The sequence below is a fragment of the Eptesicus fuscus genome, chromosome 25 (assembly GCF_027574615.1).
Source record: "Eptesicus fuscus isolate TK198812 chromosome 25, DD_ASM_mEF_20220401, whole genome shotgun sequence".
NCBI classification, from domain to species: Eukaryota; Metazoa; Chordata; class Mammalia; order Chiroptera; family Vespertilionidae; genus Eptesicus; species Eptesicus fuscus.
In genome coordinates, this window is record NC_072497.1 from 4,946,756 (window position 1) to 4,960,711 (window position 13,956).

At 51.1% G+C, this 13,956-nt stretch overlaps 1 protein-coding gene across 1 annotated transcript in view; it reads right to left on the reverse strand.

Moving 5' to 3' along the window:
- FANCI (FA complementation group I) overlaps window positions 1-13,956 on the reverse strand; it is a 55,330-nt gene that overhangs the window by 7,196 nt on the left and 34,178 nt on the right. The window contains exons 19-30 of the mRNA XM_054713261.1: window positions 13,616-13,717; window positions 12,290-12,466; window positions 11,522-11,643; window positions 10,619-10,783; window positions 9,918-10,097; window positions 8,170-8,336; window positions 7,300-7,376; window positions 5,714-5,830; window positions 1,452-1,503; window positions 819-946; window positions 658-726; window positions 177-270 (exon numbers count right to left, since the gene is read on the reverse strand). Of these exons, the coding sequence (XP_054569236.1) occupies window positions 177-270; window positions 658-726; window positions 819-946; window positions 1,452-1,503; window positions 5,714-5,830; window positions 7,300-7,376; window positions 8,170-8,336; window positions 9,918-10,097; window positions 10,619-10,783; window positions 11,522-11,643; window positions 12,290-12,466; window positions 13,616-13,717 (1,450 nt within the window). The remainder of the gene's footprint in view (window positions 1-176; window positions 271-657; window positions 727-818; window positions 947-1,451; window positions 1,504-5,713; window positions 5,831-7,299; window positions 7,377-8,169; window positions 8,337-9,917; window positions 10,098-10,618; window positions 10,784-11,521; window positions 11,644-12,289; window positions 12,467-13,615; window positions 13,718-13,956) is intronic.

The following is a 13,956-nucleotide window of genomic DNA, read 5'->3' on the forward strand; positions in this document are numbered from 1 at the left end:
CAGGGAAATGGGCACGTGACTCGCTACGCACAGTGAAGGGACAACCGCTGTCTGAAGCCACCGTGCAGCCACGGGAGACCTGGCCCACACAAATAGCTCATGCGTGGTCCGGGCTGGACCCTGGTGGACGGTGCTTTCCGCCCGACTCCTGGCACCCCACCCTGAACTCGTCTCACCTGATACGGTTTCTTGGCTCACTTGTCCCTTAAGCCTGGTGATCAGCCAGTCCACTTCTTCCAGGACCTTCTCCGCCTGACTGAGAACCAGCAGCTGGGAAAGGAAGGGATGCCTGCCATGGCCACTGCCCTCGGCAGCCAAACAGAATAGCCATGGCCATAGGATGCAGGACATAAGTCACTGTAAGTTACCGTATTTTCCGGTGTATAAGACGACTGGGCGTATAAGATTTTCCTGGGTTAAAAAGTCGTTTTATACGCCGGAAAATAAGGTAGTCCAATATATCTAATCCATTATATCTAATCCCATCAATATAGTCCAATATACCGTATTTTCCGGCGTATAAAACGACTTTTTAACCCAGGAAAATCTTATACGCCCAGTCGTCTTATACGCCGGAAAGTACGGTACTCTTCGGGTGACATGAAATGGGAAGAAGGATGACAGGGCTGTTCCCATGGCTCCGGGATCAGGACTTACACAGACGGTAGGGGCCGCTGTTCTCAAATTCACCACCGCGAAGTGGTTTGTTTTCTCCACCTCGACATCCTGGGGAGCGAGAGAGAAGCGAGCTGTAACGGCGTAGGCTGTGCCCCTCCCCGCTCCCCGTGCGGTGCTGAAGGCTGCCGCTGTCACTCCACCTCGTCTATGTCCCCAAGGTGCCCGTGGATGTCCTGGGACAGGTCCCGCAGCAGGGCGACGGGGCTCTTGTGCGCAACGTGCAGGCTGAAGAGCAAGTTCATCACGCCCTTGCAAAACAAGGCATCCTCTAGGGCAGGAAGGAAAGGAAACCAGAAGCCGAGTTATAACCCCGTCAGTGCTTCAGGGGAGGGGGTGCCCGGACAGAACACGTAGCTCATCATGTCCCGGCACAACCACGAGTTGCCCCTTGGACCCAGCAGCTCGCCCACAAACGTGCACTTATCTCCACGTGCCCAAAGGAGGGAGACAGCTCCCAAGACCGGTCACCCCGACCGCTGCGTAACCCGCACCCAGAAACCCTCTGCCTCGATCGCCCAACAGCGAAACTGCTACCCTGACCTCGCATCTAGTTTTGTCTGGTTTTGACCTTGATCTACAGGGGGTCATACAGCAAGTACTCTTGTGCTGACAGTGCCAGCGCTCCAGGGCAGATGAACAGAGGTCCCACCGCTCTCCTCCCACCGACACTGGGTGCTGTGTCTCCTTCTCATGTGGGCTCTTCTGCCGAATGCGTCAATGCTACTCGGTGATGATTAAATAAAGGCTGACAGGAAACGCGGCAGCAAACTCACCCCGGCTGTTTTCCTTGCAGATCTTGGAGGTCCAGGATAACATCTGCACAAACTAGAGACCATTCGGTATTACAGAAACGGCCAAGAAACGCATCTACAAGAGCCCTAGACCTTCCCACGTCTAACCATCCGCCAATACGCGTGCCCGGACCTATTGGAACTTCTACTTGGAACAGCACGAGAATAAGCCCCAAATTATGAGGATTACTGATACTTTTCTTGTAAGATAGCATACAACTTAATTCCCACAGTCTGGGCCCTCATTAAGGGCCAACTGTCCTGGGATCCCGGGCTGGGTCTTACCCCAGCCTCCCCCGCCCCACAACCACATCCAGGGCTGGAGTTGCTCCCTTCCTCCCCGTGCCCCCAGCCCTGAGGCATCTCCAAGGACATTGGGCGAGTGGAGAGATACAGGAGAGTAAGATCCCGGCCACAGAGACAGCAGAATTCGCTTTTAGGAGACAAGAGGCCAGAGGAAGTTAGAAGGGAGTAGGCAGAAAAAAGAAAGAGGTGCCCTAGCCGATTTGGCCTGCGGACTGAAGGGTCCCAGGTTCAATTCTGGTCAAGGGCACATGCCCGGGTTGCGGGCTCGATCCCCAGTGGGGGACGTGCAGGAGGCAGCCGATCATGATTCTCTCTCATCATTGATGTTTCTCTCTCCCTCTCCCTTCCTCTCTGAAACCAATTTAAAAATAAATAAATAAATAGAGGCAATTTTTCTTAGGTGGTAGGAGACACACCAAGCTTTCTGCCCAGCAGTTCCTTCCCTGGCCTTCAGCCACAAAGGCCCCTAAGGCTGTGATACTTAAGTGCAAGACAACCAGGAAGAACTCCTTGTGCTGTGTTGGGGGGATAGTACATTCAGAGCCGAAATCTGAAAGCTCTCTGGGAACTGGTGCAGAAAGGCCTAAGGTGCAGTGTGACTGTAACCAGCAGGTGCAGAACACGCTCTGGCGTGAAGAGGGTGGGGATGGGAAAAGGAGCTCCATTCGGATTTGCTTTTCCAGGAACAAAGAAACTTTTTAATATATCTAATCTAATAATAGACAAATATGCAAACTGACCGCACCTTCGCTACACCCAAGCCACGCCCACCAGCCAAGCCACACCCACCAACCAATCAGGACGACTATGCAAATTACCCCAACAAAGATGGCGGCTAATTTGCATATCAAGACAGCATCGAAAGAAGCCAAGAGCTGCAGAAGGGAGTAAAGCTTCGAAGAAGCAAGCAAGCCGGGAGGGGGGGGGGGGGAGAAGGGAGGAGCGAAGTCAGGGCCGGGGGCGAAGGGAAAAGCAGGCGGGCTGGAGGAGAAGGCGGGGCGGGCGACAAGGGCGGAGCGGAGGCGGGGTAGAGTGCAGCAGGAAATCCTATTGCAGGATTTTTCCTGCAACGGGAACGCTAGTGTGTGTGTGTGTGTGTGTGTGTGTGTGTGTGTGTGTGTGTATCTATATATATATATATTGATTTTTTTACAGAGAGGAAGGGAGAGGGATAGAGTCAAAAACATCGATGAGAGAGAAACATCTATCAGCTGCCTCCTGCACACCTCCCACTGGGGACGTGCCCGCAACCAAGGTACATGCCCTTGACCTGAATCGAACCTGGGACCCTTGAGTCTGCAGGCCGACGATCTATCCACTGAGCCAAACCAGCTAGGGCTAAAGAAACTCTGGAAGGATGCGTAAGAAACGAAGAAAAGGTGTGTACTTCTTTGGGGGAGAAGAGGAGCTGGACAGGGGGCGGCATGAACAGGATAGGAGGAGGTCATTTACTATAAATGTCTTTATAATCGTCGGTCTTCAAATCAAAAGACTTTATTATCTGTTCAAAATTAAATTTAAAAGACAAGGGACTGCCCTAGCCGGTCTGGCTCAGTGGATAGAGCGTCAGCCCACGTACTGAAGGGTCCTGGGTTCGATTCTGGTCAAGGGCACGCACCTCGGCTGCAGGCTTGATTCCCGGCCCTGGTTGGTGTGTGTGCGGGAGGCAACCGATTGATGTGTCTCTCTCACATCGATGTTTTTCTCTGTCTCTCCCCCTCCCTTCCACTTCCACTCTCTCTAAAAATATTAAAAAAAAAAAAAATCAATGGAAAAATATCCTCGGGTAAGGATTAACAAACAAACCTCCCAAACAAGTGACTACCTGAGATTATGGGGGAAGTGATGATTTAAAAAAACAAAACACTTCCTATGTATATAAACCTTTCCAAACCCATTTCTTTTCCCTCAAAGGTCCCCCTGCCTCTGTCGTCGTATTTCTTTCCTAGTCCTCTGTCCTTTGCAGCAAAGTTATGGGATGAAAGAATGATGGAGAAAGTAAAGTGGGGTGAGTTGTTCGGCTCCAGGATGAGGTAAGTGCTGGCAAAAGAGACTTCCTTTGGGCTACCTGGACCTGCAGGACAGGAGAATCAGGTCCGCTTTCCAGCACTCAAACGTCACACCACCCTAGCACCCCAGGCTGTGGCCTCTGAGAGACCAGCTCGCCCGGAAGCATGGGCGCACACAGGGAGCCTGTCCCCAAGGCTCCAACTGTCCTCCCAGATCAGGGGGCCACGTGGGAGAACACAGCCCGGCGCTCAAGGACGCTCCCTGCCCTCCTGCTGGGAACTCCTCCTGAATGGAGCAGACCCAACACGTGGCCCTCCTCTCATTCTTCCCTGGGTGTGCACACAGCTGTACGTATGCTTGCACACAACTTATCTCGGCAGAGTTGTTTCTGCTTTGGGATGGTAGTCACGCTTTCTGACTTCATCACCTTTTGTTGAATTGCCCCCAAAGTCAGTACCAGCTAACCTTGCTGAGAAAGGCAACTGCTGAATGTCAGCTAAAAATCAATTTTAGCTAACTATATATATATATATATGGCTAATGCACACATATACATATGTGTGTGTGTACACACACATATGTATATATATTTAACCTTTTGCACTCGGATGTCGAGTGTGACTCGACACGGTTAGCATCGGTAGCAGCTCGTATGTCGAATTGTATTGAATGTATCAATAATTTGAAATATAAAAAAATCCAAATAAATAAGTTTGTATGAAAAGAAACTCCAGTTTTTTATTCTACTGCCGCGCTTTATAAAATCTGGGGTATTTAAAAAATTAAATCCCGAGTAGAATAAAGGAATCGAGAAAAAAGCAAGCAAGTGCAAAGGGTTAAATATATTAAATATATACATACACACACACACACATATAGCCACATATATATATGGCTAATGCACACATATACATATATGTACATACACATATGTATATATATTTTGAATATATTAAATATATACATATATTCTTTTTAAAAAAAATATTTTTTATTGATTTTCTACAGAGAGGGAGAGGGAGAGTTAGAAACATCGATCAGCTGCCTCTTGCACACCCCCTACTGGGGATGTGCCCGCAACCAAGTTACATGCCCCTGACCGGAATCGAACCTGGGACCCTTCAGTCCACAGGCTGACGCTCTATCCACTGAGCCAAACTGGTTAGGGCCATATATTATTTTTAAAAGACATTTTTATTGATTTCAGAGAGGAGGGGAGAGGAGAGAGAGAAACATCAATGATGAGAATTATCGATCGGCTGTCTCCTGTATCCCCACTGGGGATGGAGCCCGAAACCCGGGCTTGTGCCCTGATTGAGAATCAAACTGTGACCTCCTGGTTCATAGGTCGACGCTCAACCACTGAGCCACGCTGACCAGGCAGCTACCTTCTTAACAATTAACATATTTCCATAGGTTAAGAAGGTCTAGCGAGGGCACCGAAGGTAACTTTTTCCCATAGTGCTCCCTGTTCACCCAGAAAGCAGTGCTCCTGCCCATGCGGCCGCTTGAGATGCTGTCAGGGTAGGAGCACCATGCAGGAGAGGGTAACCTAATAGGTCTCACATTAACTAACTCAGGAGCATAATTAAAGATACAGTCTAAAATAAGTCAGACTTAGAGAGGCTATTTAGATACGTGTGTTTTTTAATATACATTTTTTATTGATTTCAGAAAGGAAGGGAGAGATAGAAACATCAATGATGAAAGAGAATCATTGATCGGCTGCCTCCTGCACGCCCCACACTGGGGATCGAGCCCACAACCTGGGGATGTGCCCTTGACCAAAATCAAACCTGGGACCCTTCAGTCTGCAGGCTGAGCTCTATCCACTGAGCCAACCCGGCCAAGGCTAGCTTCGTTCTTTTAAGATGCAGTACCCTGCCCTTCTGTGGGATGAGAGGTGGGACTGAACGAGGGGGCCGTACCTGGGGGGAGGTGGGCTCCAGCAGCCTGGCCAAGCTGGCGAGGACGCCGACGAGGAGCAGGGCTTCCTTGCTGTTAAACTCCTCCTCTTGGCTGCTGAGTAAATTCAACAAGGACCTCTGAGAAAGGAAAGGACGCGGACACATTAGCGGACATGTTCGCATCAGGGAGAAGAAACATCCAGAGACCCCAAGGCTGGGCCAACAAGGATTCAAAGAGGACAAAATCTGAAGATGAACTCGATGGAACAGCTCGTTTCTACCGTTTTCCACCATCGATGTGAGCGTCCCTCCCCCTGTACATTAGGAAGGACTGTGCACCCCATTCCGGGCGGTTTACAGCTCCCCACGCCCATCCATCGCCCAGGTTTAGACACCCCACCCCAGCACTCCCTACACACCTGCCCTGTTTTCCTTTTCTGTTCCTCTCCAACCACCTGAATCGACTGTATTTGTCTGCGAGTCTCCTCCCCACTGCCAGGTGAGCACCGGGGGGGAGGGACTCTGTCCCCCTCCTTCCCTACTGGATCTACCAGCCCCTGGAACAGAACCTGGCGCAGCGCAGAAACTTTCAAGTTATCCTGAGAGTATGACAACTAATCAGATGGTTAGACACTGTCCAGCCTTTATGAAATCGGACAACCCCCAATTACGCCAGGGACACAAAACAAAGACAAACTCCACACTTAACAGGCTCCTGGCCATGTGTGTGTCAACTCACACAGTGACTCCGGGGGCAGTGACTCCGGGGGGCAGTGAGTGACTCAGGGGCAGTGACTCCCGGGGCAGTGAGTCCTGGGGCAGTGAGTCCCGGGGCAGTGACTCCCGGGGCAGTGAGTGACTTGGGGGCAGTGATTCCAGGGGCAGTGAGTCCCGGGGCAGTGAGTCCCGGGCCAGTGACTCCAGGGGACAGTGAGTCCCGGGGGCAGTGAGTCCCGGGAAAGAGAGTCCCAGGGCAGTGACTCCCAGGGCAGTGAGTCCCGGGGCAGTGACTCCCGGGGCAGTGATTCCCAGGACAGCGACTCCCAGGGGAAGTGACTCCGGGGGCAGTGAGTCCCGGGGGCAGTGACTCCAGGGGCAATGAGTGACTCGGGGGCAGTGACTCCAGGGGCAGTGACTCCGGGGGCAGTGACTCCCAGGGGGCAGTGAGTGACTCCGGGGGCAGTGAGTCCCGGGGGCAGTGACTCCAGGGGCAATGAGTGACTCGGGGGCAGTGACTCCCGGGAGCAGTGACTCGGGGGCAGTGATTCCTGGGAGAGTGACTCCGGGGGCAGTGACTCCTGGGGCAGTGATTCCCGGGGCAGTAAGTCCCGGGGCAGTGATTCTGGGGGCAGTGATTCCTGGGAGAGTGACTCCTGGGGCAGTGATTCCGGGGGCAGTGACTGCGGCAGGCGGGCTGGCTCAGCACACACAGCCAGCATCCTTTCTGTGCGTTGCCTCTTCTCTAAGAGTGATTCCGCTTGTTTGGATGGTGACCCAGAGAAAAGCCCTTTCCTACCTGCTCACTATCGCTGGCTCCCACGGCTGGCCCTGCTAGCAGCCCCTCGGCGAGGCCCCAGGCAAGCCCAGCAGCTTCCCACGCTGCTCACCTGGAACTGCCGGATCTGGAACGCCGCTCTCTGGGTGACAGTGGCTTCCACCTCTTCCTCCTCGTTATCCGGGACATCTAGGGGAGGGAGAGAACTCTATCTTCCTTGAAACGAACCACGCTCTTGGCCTTTTAGTAGCTAAACGTTTAGAAAGCCAAACGTCCTACAGGCAGATTTAAATATATTTCTAACATTCTGCAACTTCTTCAAACTATGTCCCATTTTCCAGCCCCTATTCATGGTTAAGCATAGTCCCGTACATGCCAATTCTGAACCCACTACATGTCACTTCCTAACAACATTAGGACTGAGCTCAGATGACCTAGGACAGGTTAACAAATAGAATCAAGAGGTCTGGTTAAGAAAGAGAAGACAGAGAACCCAGCCCGGCCGGCGTGGCTCAGTGGCTGAGCGTTGACCTATGAACCTGGAGGTCACGGTTCGATTCCGTCAAGGGCACATGCCCAGGTTGCTGGCTCGATCCCCAGTGTGGGCATGCAGGAGGCAGCCAATCCATGATTCTCTCTCATCGCTGATGTTTCTCTCTCTCTCTCCCTCTCTAAAAATCAATAAAAATGTATTTTAAAAAAGAGAGAGAGCCGAAACCGGTTTGGCTCAGTGGATAGAGCGTCGGCCTGCAGACTGAAAGGTCCCAGGTTCGATTCCGGTCAAGGGCATGTACCTTGGTTGCAGGCACATCCCCAGTAGGGGGTGTGCAGGAGGCAGCTGATGGATGTTTCTCTCTCATCGATGTTTCTAACTCTCTATCCCTCTCCCTCCTCTCTGTAAAAAATCAATAAAATATATTAAAGAGAAAAAAAAAGAAAGAGAAACCCGAACCAAGCCCATGTATCCCGCGGAGGTGCCCACCCAGCGCACGCAGGAACAGGGGCACCCTGGGCTGGAAGAAGAGCTGCACGGCGCTGAAGACCCTCTGCAAGCCCTCCAGGCACAGCAGCGAGATGCTCTTCCCCTTCTCCTTCTTCCCCGGCTCCTCCACCGACGTCGGAATGGACGTGTATCTCCACAGCAAGACCCTGAAGGGGAACAGAGACTTTATTTTTTCATTTATTTATTTTAAATATATTTTATTGATTTTTTACAGAGAGGAAGGGAGAGGGATAGAGTGTTATAAACATCGATGAGAGAGAAACATCGATCAGCTGCCTCCTGCACACCCCCTACTGGGGATGTGCCCGCAACCAAGGTATATGCCCTTGACCGGAATCGAACCCGGGACCCTTGAGTCCACAGGCCGATGCTCTATCCACTGAGCCAAACCGGCTAGGGCGAGACTTTATTTTTAAAGCTGGCTTCCCTGAGGTGCAATTTACATACAGTAAAATTCACATCCTCCAGATGTACAGCTCTATGAATTTTAGCAAACTTATCAAATGTGTAATCATTCCCTCAATCAAGATAGTCCCATCTCCCCAAAAGCTCCTTCATGCGCCTCTATAGTCAATTCTCTCCCCCCAGTTTTCCAAGCAACCACTGATTTCCTGTCCCTATGGGTTTACCAATTACAAAATATCACACAAAAATGGTATCATTCAGCACAAACCGGTTCGGCACAGTGGACAGAGCATCGGCCTGCAGACCAGAGTCCCGGGTTGGATTCTGGTCAAGGGCATGTACCTCGGTTGCAGGCTCCTCCCCGGCCCGGGCCCTGGTCAGTCGGGGCTCGTGCAGGAGGCAACCAATCGATGTGTTTCTCTCACATCGATGTTTCTCTCTTTTCCACTCTCACTAAAAAAAAAAAAAAAAAAAAAAAATCAATGGAAAAATATCCTTGAGGATTAACAACAAAAACTGGTGTCAGTCAGCGTGCAGCCTTTTGAGTCTGGCTGTGTTATGAATTAGCACATGCTTCTGAGATCCACCTGCGCTGCTACAACTGTCGGCAGCTTGTTCTGTGTCATTCAGCAGTTTTCCCCTGCATGGACGCACCACAGCCTGTTCTACACCAATCTACCCATCAGCTGGTGGACACTCGGGTTGTTTCAAATTTGGCTATTACTGCCAAATAAATAAAACTTGCCATATGCAAATCCACTTCAAGTTAGTATTTTGTATATGACATCAGGAATGGATAAAGATTCTCTTTTTTGTATAAGAATGCCCAATTGTTTCAAAACCATTTGTAGAAAAGACCTTTCTTTCTCCATGAAATTACCTCGGCACCTTTGTTAAATCAAATAACCTATAACTGTTTATTCTGTTCCTCTGATTCTGCCAATACCACACTATCTTAAATACAGCAACTTCCTGACTTGAGCCCAGCTGGTGTGGCTCAGTGGTTGAGCATCGACCTATGAACCAGTAGCTCACGATTCGATTCCCGGTCAGGGCACATGCCCAGGTTGTGGGCTCGATCCCCAATGGGAGAGCGTGCAGGAGGCAGCCGATCAATGATTCTCTCTCATCAATGATGTTCTTATCTTTCTCTCCCTCGCCCTTCCTCTCTGGAATCAATATATATATTAAAGACTTGAAATCAGGGTGTGAGTCGGCTTTGTTCTTTTACCTCAAACTTGTTTTAGTTATTCTAATCATCCTTTCCTGGAGACTCCACACCCAGTGGGACAGGTTTCCGAGGGTGAGCGTGTGTGACTTACCGGGTTATGTCACAGAGGTTCTGAAAGATCTTGTCTGGGTTTTGCCCGTCGGGGCCGCTCACATGCCCCGTCTCCTTCAGCTGCTGCACCTTCCGCAAAGCCACGCCCACTGCATAGCGCATGAACTCATTGCTGGACCTCAGGACAGACAGACTCTCCTCATGGCTTTGGGTACTGTCCCTAGACAGAGGGAGGAAGAAGGTCCCCTCTGCTTTCTGGGGACTGCTCAGTGTCGCAGCATCCAGCAAGCTTCGGATGATGGACTCTAGGTGTCCAAGCAGTCCACTCTCACACTATCTGCTGCAGAGAGCATCGGATGCCACAGGCTGGGGGTCCAGTCCTACAAGGCTGCCCACCCCCCACTTCAGACGCCACCTGCCAGCCCAGGTAACACCTGAGTTCGCCTCAGAGGTTCTGAAAGACCAACCGGCTGCACACTGAAGTTTGCAATGACCCCTCCAGCTCGGAATGCTAACGCTAAGTCCAGGCTGCTGTCTGCACTTCTGACCGGCTGGCTATAAATCAGAGGTTCCCACAATCCCCTCCTGGGGTTCAATTAATTTGCTGGAATGGCTCTCATAGGACTCAGAAACACACACGCACAGTAAGAATCACGACTCCCACCCAGAGGGTAAGGCCGCCCGGGCTCCCCGCAGCGTCGTCACAGCGCCGCTGTCTCCCAGCCCCTATCGGAGCCTCACCTGAAAAGCGCGGTGAGCAGCTCGGACACGAACTTCATGGACCAGAAGCTGTCACTGGTTTTGCTGGCCGCTTTGGTTTTGCCTTTGCCAGCTTTCTCGGTGAGGATGTCAGAGAGCTTCTTGTAACACGTAAATAAGCTCAGGATGTCCTCGAACTTGTTCTTGCTGTGGACAAGGGGAAGCAGACCACCAAGGGCGGCGTCAGGGGCTGTGGCTTCCTGTCGCGTGTGGGAACCACAGCGCTTCCTCAGATGCTCTATTCCAGCCACAGTGTCAGGCGGGAAGGACCCCTCATCACCAGGGAGCTCCCAGGCATGCGACCTGTGGGGCTATGGTTTCCTCCCGTATTTGGACCAGGCAATACACAGCGTGAGGGTCCGACACTACCGCCCATCAGAAGGAGGAGTTCTTGATTTCAGGGCCAGGAATTCTGAATTAAAGCCTGCTAGAGGCACGACAATCGCCTGCCTGGCCGTCATAAGCTTGGGTGTTCCCTGGTAGAAAAGAGTGCCTGGGCTTCGGCTAGATGTCCATACAAGAGATACTGGTCACGGCCCAGCCGGTATTGCTCAGGGGTTGAGCGTCGACCCCTAAACCAAGAGTCACTGGTTCAATTTCCAGTCCGGGCACATGCCTAGGGTTCGGGCTCAATCCCCAGGGAGGGCATGCAGGAGGCAGTCGATCAAGGATGTTCTCTCTCATCAAAGTTTCTATCTCTCTATCCCTTTCCCTTCCTCTCTCTCTCAAAATCAATGAAAACATATTTTAAAAAAAGAGATACACTGCCATGTCTGTGGTATGTTCAGTACCTAGCATACTGTTCAAGTTAAAAAGAAAAAGACAATCCCACCCATAAAATGGAGAATTAGGCAAACTGCAATTAGAGTCACAGCAATACCTTACCTGAAATTACTGATGGAGAAATTATATTCCATGAGAACCTCACAAACTCCCATCACAAGAGAAGCACAGATGTTATTTTTGATGCCGTTACCAGTGCTCTGGGAAAAATCTGCTGATTTATCCTGAAAGACACAGGAGAAAAACTAACAAACGTCCAAAAATTTCCATTGTTCAATTTAATTGAGGCCCTGGGCAGTGTGGCTCAGTTGGAGCGCTGGCCCATACACCGAAAGGCTGCGGGTTCGATTCCCAGTTAGGGAACATACCCAGGTTGCGGGTTCGATCCCTGGTCCGATTGCATATGGGAGGCAACTGATCGATGTTTCTGTCTCACATCCATGTTTCTCCCTCTCTCAAAACCAATTTCTAAAAATTGATTATCTATCTATAATAATAAAAGTGTAATATGCTAATTAGAGCGGACGTCCTTCCTTCCGGACAAAGCTGCAGTGAGCCGGAGGGGGCCGTGGCAGAGGTCCCTGGCAGAGGTCCCTGGCAGTGACGGGTGGGGGCTAGGGCCAAGGCCCTTGCACGAATTTTGTGCATCGGGCCTCTAGTATATATATAAAAGGCTAATATGCAAAGTGTCCCCTCCAGAGTTCTATCACTTGCCATGACACGCACTAACCACCAGGGGGCGGCGGGGAATGAAGGAAGGCCCCGATGGGCCCTGATCGCTGGCCAGGCCTAGGGACACTACCCGTGCACACATTTCATGCACCGGGTCCGAGCCGCTAGTAAATAATAAATAACAGATTTAGCACTTACCAGTTCAAAGTCCTCTAGTTCACTCTTGATCATTCTGTTGGTAAGAGACTCTAACATGTCGTCTAACTCTTGGTAGAATCCTTCCTCCTCCTCCTCTTCCTCTCCTCCCTGCTGTGCGGGCATCACTTTACTCTTATACCAGGCCAAGCAGTGCTGAATACAGCACAGCAGGTGGTCCTGTAGAAGGAACGAGGACAAATATGTGATACCTTAATCAATAATTAAAAAAAAAAAAGAAATATTCTTGAGTGTTCAGAGATAACCTGCGAAGCTGTTGCTAACCAACAATTAATTCTTGTCTATGAGGCTAAAATAAGCTGTTCACTAACAGCACAGGTTATGTCGATCCGAATTAACAACACTGCAAAAAGCTGACCAGCAGAGGCATGGGTTCCTGACCTTCCTTCCCCAAAGGAACTGGCTGCCTAAGAAGCTGGCACCTCGGCGGACGCGCTCCTTCTGCTCCGGTACAAACACCATGGAGCCAAGCTGGGCAGCTAGATCCTCTCTGGCTATTCTAAAGGCGAGGGTTTGTGCTGAAGGGATCTCTGGGAGATCAACACAGCATCTCCGATGCTGAGGACACTGCATGGCAGAGAAGGTCCGTGCATGAAGGTAGAATATGACCATTCCGTGACCATGAGCTCCAAATGGGGTGGAGTCGTGATTGACAAACTGCGGCTCGCGAGCCACATGCGGCTCTTTGGCCCCTTGAGTGTGGCTCTTCCACAAAATACCATGGCCTGGGCGAGTCTATTTTGAAGAAGTGGCGGTAGAAGAAGTTTAAAAAATTTGGCTCTCCAAAGAAATGTCAATCGTACTGTTGATATTTGGCTCTGTTGACTCATGAGTTTGCTGACCACTGGGGTGGAGTTTCAGTTTTATCTTCGCTTCCCTGTCTTTCTGAGGCTAGAAAGCAAGAACAGAAGACCTACCTGTCCTAGTTCCCCTGAAGGGCCCACAGCGCGCCAGTGCAAGCTCAGCCTAAATCACACACGCCCTCCAGACTAATGAAGCAGGTGCCCTGGGCTCCTCGGCTCCTAGCCTCCCTCCCGCCCCATCCTAACGGACATTCATTCCGTGCCACAACCCAAGAGCCACAGAGGGAGATCACGTGCTCCGGGGGAAGTGGTGGGTGCTGGCACACACATCTTACCAACAGACACAGGCGCTGATGGGCCAGAAAAGAAAAGCAGGGAGCGTTCAGAGAAAGAGTTCGCTGGGAGGAGCAGACAGCTTCACGGGGAAAGGTGTCTCTTTCAAACAAGCAACCGGGTTCATGTCTTAAACAGTAAAAACAAGTTACAGGAAGAACGGCAGTCTCACCAGTGGCTCCTGGAGCGAGATCTGATCTCCTTGGGTCAAAATACAAGCGTCTAACTTCAGAGGCGGCAGCACGTCGGATTGGGGCTCGTAGAACTGTTTCAGCTACAGACGGCAAGGAACAGAGACACCGCGCTCAGCGCCGCTTTTCACTTTAAATGGGTCACGCGTAATGCGCAGCAGCTTCTCAGACCTACGTCCAAAGGTCCAGAGAAGAATGCAGCAACATCTGTACTGCGCTGGCTCCCCCACATCCTTCGCCCTCGCTGAGGCATCTACTAATTGAGAGCCTCTTTCCTATCCCACTTCCGTGACCTCTCCTACGAAACGTTCCGTTCTCACGC